Genomic DNA, 11,571 nt, shown 5'->3' with positions numbered 1-11,571 from the left:
TATTCTTGTACTTATTTAAGTTGTTTGTCGGGATTCCTGCTATCTTCTTGATGATTATATCCAGGTTCCATTCCTAGGTATTAATATTTGTTTATAAAGTAATAACTTATTATGCATGGACAATGTTGTTTCTTCCAATTAGCCAATACACTTTTTATATCTTTATTTTGGTTATATCTGGTTTTTTGTAGACCACTTTCAGCTGATTCTAAAAAAAATTAAGGTAAAAATTTGATATAAACGGATTTGCCGAAAATGGCCTATTTTTTTGGACTTAGCCTAAAAACCCAAAAAAAGGACAAATTTTAATGTTTTTGATGTGGCAAATTATAAAAAATGCATAAAAAGTATGAAAAAGACACAAAAAAATTAAAAACTGTAAATTATCTTAAAACGAGAATACAAACAACTAATAATATAGTAAATTATTTGAATAATATTTAATGTAATCGAACTATTGTAATTATCAACAGGTTTTTGATGTTATTTATTTATATTCATTAAGATGCACATCAGAAAATTACCAAAATTACAGTTATGCCCAGTACTCAAGTTGTTGTAGATATGCGCACTGTTGCCACATTTAAAATTTATTTTTACGGAACAAAGATGCAATCGCATATTTTTTGTGTCTTTTTCATACTTTTTATGCACTTTATATAATTTGCCACATAAAAATCATTAAAATTTGGCCTCTTTTTGGGTTTTTAGGCTAAGTCCAAAAAAATTACCATAAAATGACAGTACAAACAACAAATAAAATAGTGCACATCGGAAAATTACCAAAATTACAGTTATGCACAGTAGTTGAGTTGGTGTAGGTATGCGCACTGTTGCCACATTTAAAATTGATTTTTTCGGAACAAAGATGTATATCGTTAAATCAAAATAAATCAAATTCTAATATATGATAATCAACCTACCTTAGTATGCCGGCGGGTAAAGCTCCGAAGCCGCTTTGAAAAAGTGGTGCATCCTCTCCAGGCGTTTGGGATATCTCCTCTTGAAGTAAAATTCGGCAAGATATCCAACAAAGTGAGCTTCCTTGACGCCATATTTGGGGATATTACTGCGAACTTCGCGCCATAACCTCTCGATGTGATTGGTGTGTGTTCCAGTTTCGGGATCGACAAAATGTTTGGAATGATTCACAGTTTGATGATGGAATCCTTCATGGGCCAAACAATTGTAGGCTTTCCAGCAGTCGCTATATATAGTTGTACCAGGAAGGATCCAATCGCGAATTATTCCAAGCAAAGTATCGGCATCCCTTCTTTCGACAGGAATAACGAAAAAGTTCCCAGTGCTTCGCTCATATCCTCCGAAAATCCATTGGCCCCGGAAAAGTCTGCCTTTGTTAAATTTTCGCTTACCGAATTTGGCCTCATCGATTTCAATGATCGAACCAGGACCCCCTAGTTTTGTAGAGTTGTTAATAGCGAAGCTAATAAACACTTCTCTACAATAACTGTACCAGTCGACCATCGTAGTAGAAGATATCCCAAGCTCTTCTAAAGCGGCTTCCTGACGCGGTGGCCTCCAGTTCAACAAAAGGTTCACGAGAAGAAAGATTTTGTCTATCGCCAATTTGGAGTTCTCGAGAAAAGTACCCTTCCTCGCCGATATACAAAATCCGCACTTTTTAGGAGCACGTTTCTTCCTTAAGACCATTTTGTTGCACCTGAAAGTCATCTTTCCGTCCATTTTAAGGGTATTTCCGCACCGACACACTATCACGTCCTTCAACACCCCGTGATTAATGAAAAACTTTAGCACCTCGCCCTTGGTTTTCGCCATGTAGCCAGCCTCAAACACGCCGATGCTACATGGTTCAACACACGCCATTTTTGATGCTTAGTACACAAACACGGTATGAACAAGAAAGAACGAAAAGGACGCGTTGGTTAGCGTCGGTAACGCTAAGCCAACCCCCTTCTACCTCCTTAGTTAAGGGATGAAACCATCGTTGCCAAGTTTAAAATTTTCGCAGAATTATTTCCATACCATATTATTTTTGTATACCCCATATTATAAATGCAAATGCAGAAAGATGTTAAAACCAACTACAAAAAACTACATAGTGTAGTGTTTATTTTATAATTAATATTTATTGTATTAAATAAATAAATTATTATTAATGTAATATTAATTATTAATAAAATTAAAAAATTAATATATTATATATTATACAGTACAATTTTCAAAGGAGGAAGACCTAACCCTTCGGTAGTACAATTTTCAAAGGAGGAAGACCTAACCCTTCGGTCCAAACCTAACTTTCGGGTATTAGAGTGTAGAGTGTTTTGTTAATTATTAATAAAATTAAAAAAAAAATAAAGCACCTTCCGTCTTTGCACAAGAAATTATAAAAAATTTTAAATTAGGCAACATTGCAGAAATAAACTCATCAATCCATACGTAAGCGATCTGCGCATACTGTAATGGCGGCCATAATTTGAAATTGATGTGAAAATTTCACATTTTTAAATGAGATAAATACAAAAATTAAAGCCGAGCGCAGTTAATTGTTAATTTTAAAATGATAAGAAGGTAAGGCAGATACCATATATACAGTTGTCAGACTTGTGGGAGCTGTGAGTCAACACTAAATAATTACCAAAATTAAAATGAACGGTAATTTTTCTATTCTTTACAATTAAAAATCAAAATATTTACAGGTAATACATGCATAAATGATTCGTTTCATAAAGAAAATTGAAAACGGATTTTATAATACTTACATAATTGTTTAAGAGATCCAGCCATAGCCAAAACTAGCATACTAAACAGTACAGTTGAGTACAGCAAAAAAAGCCACTAATTTCCATTTTTCACCCCCTTATCGATGCATTTTTTTCCAATCAAAATTTTTACTAAATTTTTAGGTTATCTTATGATGAAAATGAAATAATTGATGACTTGATGACCAATGACCACGCGACGCTACATAGATACTCGCGCGGCAAATTTGAAAATGAACGCAAATTGAATAGTAAATGGCCTCTCTTTAGAGTATGGAAAATTTTACCCCTCCAGGAGGACATTGTACTCTTTTCATAGAATATCTTGTGGTAACTTTCCAGCCATAATTTAATCAGATGTTCACGGAATAGAACTTTGATAGTAGAATTCCTGGAATGTTTTGTTGTTAGGGGAAACTTTTATTTTATTTATTCTTGAATATTTCCTGTTGTTAAACATTGTAACCAATAATTTACAAATAAGATTTTCATTACATTACATGAAATCAAAACATGTTTTAGATATTAAACTATATAGTTTTATAATTGTAATAATTTAATATACAATTTTGAATTAAGATTTAATCTTTCGATCTAATCGATTTAAACTACAGTAAAACTTGTGTTACCGGCCCCCTGCCAACACCGGCCACCTGTACTAACGGCCAGTTTAAAAATTCCCCACACTAATTACAGTAAAACCTGTCAGTAACGGCCGCTAAAAATGAAAAAGCTATTGGCCGATATAGAAAGGTGACCGGTATTGCCAGTTTTTGTAGTCTAGATATAATTGGTTTGGGGAATTTTTAAACTGGCCGTTAGTACAGGTGGCCAGTAACACAGGTTGTACTGTATATCTAGGCTACAAAAACTGGCAATAACGACCACTTTTCTATATCGGCCAATAGTTCTTTCATTTTAGTGGCCGTTAGTGACAGGTTTGACTGTATTTCATTAACGTAAAGTTAACGCAAGTTAATATTTTATTGAATTATTTTGCTATTTGATCTCGTAATTGGTATAATGTGTCCAATATAAGCGTTCATAAAACGTCCGTATTTCGTCCAGTATGGACGTCCAAAGTCGGACGTCCAAAGGACGTCCATATTTATTCCGTCCGAAGGACGTCCATATTTATTCCTTCCGAAGGACGTCCAACATGGGACGTCCGTTTATAGTCCATGGACGTTAGGACCAAAAATGGACCTATTTTGGACGTCCAAATGACGTCGTGTGCTATTAGGGAATTGTCCGTATTTCGTCCAGTATATATACGTCCATATTTGTTCCATCCGAAGGACGTCCAACGTCGGACGTCCATTTTTATTCCGTCCGAAGAATGTCCAACGTCGGACGTCCAAAGGACGTCCATATTTATTCCTTCCGAAGGACGTCCAACGTCGGACGTCCATATTTATTCCTTCCGAAGGACGTCCAACGTCGGACGTCCAAAGGACGTCCATTTTTATTCCGTCCGAAGGACGTCCAACGTCGGACGTCCAAAGGACGTCCATATTTATTCCTTCCGAAGGACGTCCAACGTCGGACGTCCAAAGGACGTCCATTTTTATTCCGTCCGAAGGACGTCCAACGTCGGACGTCCAAAGGACGTCCATATTTATTCCTTCCGAAGGACGTCCAACATGGGACGTCCAAAGGACGTCCATTTATAGTCCATGGACGTTAGGACCAAAAATGGACCTATTTTGGACGTCCATTGGACGTCGTGTGCTATTAGGGAGTTGGATCTCTTTTCAGCTGAAGATATGTGATTTTATCATTTAATAAGCCTTCTGTTTTTTCAATATATTCGGTTTTGTCCATTGCTACTGTACACCCTCCCTTATCTGATTGTAAAATATAAAGATCTGGATGCGATTTTAAGAATTGTTGAGTTTCTTTAAATATTTTATTTAAAACACTGGAATGTTCTTTTTTGGAATGATTTAAGTAGTTCGTAACGACATTAGTAACTTTTGCTCTTAATAAGTCTTTAGATGTATCCGGTATTTCATCTATTATATTTTCTATATCACCCAAAAAACTTATGACGGTAACTTATGACTTATCCAAATTTCTTGCTAACATTCTTAAAGATGCTTTTGACGAAGTGAACACCTATAATGCAAAGGATACATTTTCATTTGTTAATGATATCAGAGAGTTGATTCTACCGAAGGATTATGTTTTAGTTTCATTGGATGTCATATCGTTATTTACTAATATACCAATAGCTCTGGTCAGTAATATAATACAGTCAAAATGGAATCTCATTCAAAATTATACAACAATTTCTAAGGATAGTTTTTTATTACTTCTGAATTATGTTTTTGAGAACACCTATTTTAGTTTTAATGATAAATTATATCGACAAATATTTGGAGCACCTATGGGTAGTCCACTGAGCCCCATAATAGCAACCATAATTTTGGACCATTTGCTGGATGACATTATTCCACAATTACCTTTCCCTTTACCCTTCATTAAAAAATTTGTAGACGATCTTATTTGTTCTGTTCCTACTTCTCAAATTCAAAATACCCTGAACATTTTCAATAATTTTAACAAACATATCCAATTTACTTTAGAGATTGAAAATGATTGTTCGATATCATTTCTGGACACAAAATTAATAAGAACTGAACAAAACAAAATATTGATAGATTGGTATCAAAAGCCAACACACTCTGGAAGACATTTAAACTTTTTTTCAAATCATCCTACTCATCAAAAGTTTAATACAGTGATTGCAATGAAGAATAGGGTAAGGCATATTAGTGATGATAAATTCATAAACAGAAACTTAAATTTGCTGTTAAACATCTTCGAAAATAATGGATACCCGAAACATATCCTTAAAAAATTGATATTTAACTCAGACATTTTTGACGGTCCCTCTGATATCGGTGCAGTACAAACAATCCGATATAAAAAACTACCATTAATAAAACATTTAACCCCTTCCGTGACTAGTTTATTTAAACAATTTACCAACATCAAAATTGTTCAATATAATTTGTTAGAAAACCGACAACTGTTTTCTAAAGTAAAAGACAAGACACCAACTGTGAATAAAACTAATGTTATCTACAAACTGCCTTGTTTGGATTGCCAGAGCTGTTATGTTGGCCAAACTTCTCAATGGCTAAAACAAAGGGTTACACAGCACAAAAGTGACTGTACAAAAAAGAAGAATACATGTGCAGCAGTTGACCATTACTTAAAGACTGGGCATCAATTTGACTACTCAAATGTCAGGGTTCTACAGCAAGAGAATAATTACAAGAAAAGGTTGTTCTTAGAAATGTGTCATATTAATAAAGAAAAATATGCAGTAAATTACAAGGCAGACACGGGACAGTTGAGCAATATCTACTGTAATATTCTTAGTATGTTAAAATAATTTTTCTGTTTACAATTACATTTTAAATCATCCTGTATATTTTTAATGTGTAATTTTATTGTGTTTTAATTGTTTCTTAGTTGTTTTTATTTTTGCTTTTTATATTTCATTACTAATGATCTAGTTGCTTTTAACTAATATTGTTAGTACTGTTTTGAACATATTATGTACAAGAACCTTTTTAAATATTTTTAACTCTAAATCTGTAAGTAATTCATTGTTTATTCTCATCTTATAGTCATACAAAATTTTATTCATATTTTAGTTGTCTCCTGATGAAGCTGACAAAAAATCAGCGAAATATAGAGATATAAAAGAAAAAAAGAGTTTTTTTTCAAATAACAGACCGCATACCCGATACACCACTACAATAAATTGTTATTTACTTTTCGGTCGATAATCCTACCAGTTATATATATATATATATATATATATATATATATATATATATATATATATATATTGTTATATTTCTATTTGATATGAAAATTAAATTTTGATAATTATAAACAAAATTCAATTTAATATAAACTATTTTCAATTTTCTCAACCACGGGCATATAAATTTAGAACAACCTGTATACAACAAATTGTTATATTTAATTTTAAGAAGTGATTAAACGAAACTCGGGACAATGCGCTTAAAATAAAACTCAAGTGAAATCGATAATAGGTCATTATCGTTGTTCGCGGAAGGTTTGATCATTAGCCGATGCTAAATAAGACTTAGTGGAAGTAGATAATAGATCATTAAATTTTGTAATTAGTAGAAAGTAATTTTAGAATGGGAATTAACTATTTTTCTTTTGAAATCCATTAAGCATATTTAGAAAGATTAAAAAATGGGTTTTGAGGAATACTGCGAATGAGAGTTGGTGGTGGAAGTTTGATTTGTTAATCTGGAAGGGATATTTAGAAAGTAGGGGAATGAATGACAAATAGAGATCAGAATGTTTTGAGCTGACATTCTCAGTTCACCAGAAAAAGGTCAGTCTCATTTGTTTGGACATGAATGTATGGGTTTTTAGTATTAAATACCACATTTAAAATTGAAGAAACATAATCAATAATATCAGAAAAGCTTCATCAAACTTAAATAGAATTGTTGCTAATAAATCATAATAGTTAAATGTTAATAAAAACTTTCAATTGAAAACCAAAAGGAAATAAGATTCCCATGTGTAAATGTTATGTTTAAGAATAATAAGATATAGCAAATATTAAGCAGTGATTGCCAGTTAAATAAAATAAACAATATTTTGATTACAATTGTAACCCTTATGTGTTATTATTTTACTCTTTTCTTTCCTATCCCGATTAGGAACCATTAAGAAATACTTAGAAGCCACGAGAGTAAGTAATTAATTTTATAATTCGCCCTGAGATTGAAAACATATTGATATGTGATCTGGTAAATTAATTAGATTATGATTAATGCATGGATTAAATTAAATGACATATAAGAATATTATCTCATATCAATAATCAAGATCACAACAACTGTCGTCCAACGTGGAGGGCATTGTAAAGTATTTCTAGTGGCAAATTTGAAGGATAGAAAGAGTAAAGCCGGTATTTGAAAATTTATATGCCTGTGGTAAAAAGTGAGATACTTACATTTGATAACATAAAATTTTAGATCTCTTTAGGTACAAATTTTACATAACTGATTTAATATTTTATTTTTACGATATTTACATTTCATATATTTATTGACAATTTATAATATTTGGGTGAGAAAAAGTCGTCTTGGTAACATACTAGTAAAATTTCATATTTGGCGGGGATAGTACTTCTTGAAAACAAATGTCTGTGACAAGAAGCCAAAGCAAAGACAACAAAAAACAAAAAGAACATTCAGACCAAGAAGATATTTTAGACACGACAATCATGGCATCAGAACAGCAAGAATTATCAGGAATAGATAAACTATTACAACTGATGCAACTCCAGTCACAAAAAATGGATGAAGCAAAAAGGACAATGGATAAAAATCAGGAAGAAACATCAAAGAAAATGGATAAAGTGGATCAAAAAATGGATGAAACACAGCAAAAAATGGATGAATCACAACAAAAAATGGAACAGAAAATGGATAAAGTGGAGCAAAAAATGGATGACAATCAACAGGAAACAAAACAAGCGATAGAAGAGAACAATAAGAAAATAGAGGAACGCATAGAAAAGTATGAAATGAAAATTAAAGATCACATGCAAAAACAAGAAATGAGAATGAAGGACCACATGAAAGAACAAGAAATGAAAATTCAAAATAAAATGAAGGAGTTAACGAATTGCCAGAAAAAAGAAATGGAAAGTTTGGAAAACAAGTTTGAAAACGCTATTCAAGCAATCAGAGAAGAAATGGAAAGAAAGATTGCGGAAATCAATATTCAACAAAATGTAGGAGAAAGAAGAGAAATGGTTATACATAGCACAGATGACGTGAAGATAAGGTTTGGCGGGGATGTAAGAAGAATACACCCAGTGCCGTTCATAAATAGCCTGAAAAAGAAAATACAACACATCGGAAATTTCGAAACAGCAAAAGAAACTATCAGAAACCATCTAAAATATGAAGCAAGCCTATGGTTCGATTGCAAAGAAGAAGAATTTGACAGTTGGCAACAATTTGAACAAAAATTTTTGAATTATTTCTGGGGAAAAGTCCAACAATTGGAAATTAACAAGGAATTGCAAAATGGGAAATACAATGATAGGATGGGTATATCAGAAAGGACATATGCATTACAAATTTACTATAACGCAAAACATTTACAATATAATTACTCATCGGAACAATTAGTCGAACTGATTGCAAGACATTTCGAAGAAACGCTGGAAGACCATATCACATTGCAAAACTACAAAGACATAGATAGTTTATGCCAATTCCTACAAATAAGAGAATCACGTTTAAGAGAAAGAAAATCAAGAAAGTCGCGAGAAGATTACAGGCCCCGAGAAACACAAGATTACAGAGATAGAAATCAAAATAGGAGGGACTATACAAGACGAGATTTTAATCCCAGAAGGGAAAACGAAAATAGAGACAACGGAAGAGGAAATTATGAACAAAGAAATAGGCAATGGAATGAGAACAGAAATCGAGAATACCAGAATAGAAACACCACACGCTCAAATCAAGAAAACAGAAATAATGGTAGACAAAATGAACAGGGATATCGAGAAAACCGAAACAGATCCGACAGACCAAGAGAAAATAGAAGAGAAGTAAATAATACCCAGACAGATGAATATGACGGACAGAGACATTATGACGAAAATATAAACAACGATGAGCAACCGGCGTCTTTTCACGACGGCGCTCACTAAAAACCAAAAATCAAACAGGAATCTTTTGTAACCCCAAGGAGTTTATTAAATTGGCAAGAAACAACGAAAAGAAAAATGGAGTTAATTTAAAATTTGTGGATGGATTTATCAACGAGAAACCAATTAAAATTATGATAGACACTGGATCTGAAATAACATTGGTCAACAGAAAACTAATAGAAGAAGTTAACTTAACAAATTTAATTTACAAAATACCTAGCGTAAATTTAGTGGGCGCAAACAAACGGACATTGGAAACTATAAATGAAGGCATACGAGTAATGGTACGACTGGGTAAGAAGATGTATGCACTACAATGTGTAATAATGCCAAACATGTCACATGACATGATAGTAGGAGTTGACGAATTGGCAGAAAAACATGTAGTGATAGATTTTAAAAATAATACGATGAATATAACAGAAGAAAAAGAAGAAGAACAGGACAAGGAACAGGAGAAACAAAATACGGACGAATCAGGTAAAGAACAAACAGTGGAAATGAATTTGGCAACGAAGCAAGGACAAAGAAAAAAAGGGAGAAAAAGTCAGAAAAAGACAAAAGAAAATGAAACCTGTGGCTCCTCAAAAGAAGAGTTGAGCCCAGAAGAAGAAAAATTGAGAGTATCAAAAGCAAAAGAAAACTGGGATTCCTCAAAAGAAGAGATGAGCTCAGGAGAAGAAGAAATAAAGCTAACAAATGAAAGCGAAAAAGATATGATCGAAACAGTGGCATTTGAAGAGGAGGCATATGAAAACGAGGATGCAGAATACACGGTAAAAGTATGTGAAAAATCTGAGGAAAAAGACAGAAGATTGATATGGAAAAAAGGGAAAAACAACATAATAGCCGACACTCTAACACAGGATGAGGACACTGAAAATAAGGAAACAATTACTCTACAGGTGGGACTAATTAGAGTAATACAAGAAGAAGGGGTATAAGACGTAGATTAAAGTAAGGAAATATACAGGGAGTTGGTTTTGCCTCGAGAAAATTTATTTAAAAATGCAGATAAATTTTATCGAATACAAGGCGGGGATTTGTTATATTTCTATTTGATATGAAAATTAAATTTTGATAATTATAAACAAAATTCAATTTAATATAAAATATTTTCAATTTTCTCAACCACGGGCATATAAATTTAGAACAACCTGTATACAACAAATTGTTATATTTAATTTTAAGAAGTGATTAAACGAAACTCGGGACAATGCGCTTAAAATAAAACTCAAGTGAAATCGATAATAGGTCATTATCGTTGTTCGCGGAAGGTTCGATCATTAGCCGATGCTAAATAAGACTTAGTGGAAGTAGATAATAGATCATTAAATTTTGTAATTAGTAGAAAGTAATTTTAGAATGGGAATTAACTATTTTTCTTTTGAAATCCATTAAGCATATTTAGAAAGATTAAAAAATGGGTTTTGAGGAATACTGCGAATGAGAGTTGGTGGTGGAAGTTTGATTTGTTAATCTGGAAGGGATATTTAGAAAGTAGGGGAATGAATGACAAATAGAGATCAGAATGTTTTGAGCTGTCGAGAAGTGAAGTCCAGTAGTAGACGGTAGTGTACGGAGAGTGAGAAAGCCGGTGTAGTTCCGTGAGTGTGGAGTATCTATCGTGGAACGAGAGGTAGGCCAGGTTGAGAGTAAAAGAACCTCCTTGAGCTAAGAGTTCCCGGTAGCTGATTGCAGTTTCGAAAAAGGTAGAACACAGCATCACGACAGAAGCAGGAAACGAGAGCTATACGAGCTAGTTTCAAAGGAGAACATTACTGGAAGCCAGGACGAGGTTGTGATTGCAGCCAAGGATAGCAGGAAACGGGTCTTGTGTGAAGACATTCTCAGTTCACCAGAAAAAGGTCAGTCTCATTTGTTTGGACATGAATGTATGGGTTTTTAGTATTAAATACCACATTTAAAATTGAAGAAACATAATCAATAATATCAGAAAAGCTTCATCAAACTTAAATAGAATTGTTGCTAATAAATCATAATAGTTAAATGTTAATAAAAACTTTCAATTGAAAACCAAAAGGAAATAAGATTCCCATGTGTAAATGTTATGTTTAAGAATAATAAGAT

The 11,571-nt window shown here is 32.9% G+C and overlaps 1 protein-coding gene across 1 annotated transcript; it reads right to left on the bottom strand.

The window, feature by feature from the left end:
• Positions 1-207: 207 nt before the first annotated feature.
• On the bottom strand, positions 208-2,105 carry LOC126893342 (uncharacterized). The gene has a single exon (XM_050663404.1). It carries the CDS (start codon positions 1,843-1,845, stop codon positions 925-927), a length of 921 nt encoding a protein of 306 aa, XP_050519361.1. The 5' UTR covers positions 1,846-2,105; the 3' UTR covers positions 208-924.
• Between the last annotated feature and the right edge of the window lie 9,466 nt (positions 2,106-11,571).

The sequence above is a fragment of the Diabrotica virgifera genome, chromosome 10 (genome assembly GCF_917563875.1).
Source record: "Diabrotica virgifera virgifera chromosome 10, PGI_DIABVI_V3a".
NCBI classification, from domain to species: Eukaryota; Metazoa; Arthropoda; class Insecta; order Coleoptera; family Chrysomelidae; genus Diabrotica; species Diabrotica virgifera.
Note: the sequence above shows the minus strand (reverse complement) of the source record. Positions and strands in the feature narration are given on the sequence as shown.

Excerpts from the sequence above, each read along its gene's own strand:
- LOC126893342 (XM_050663404.1), bottom strand. The coding sequence starts at position 1,845 with ATGGCGTGTGTTGAACCATGTAGCATCGGCGTGTTTGAGGCTGGCTAC.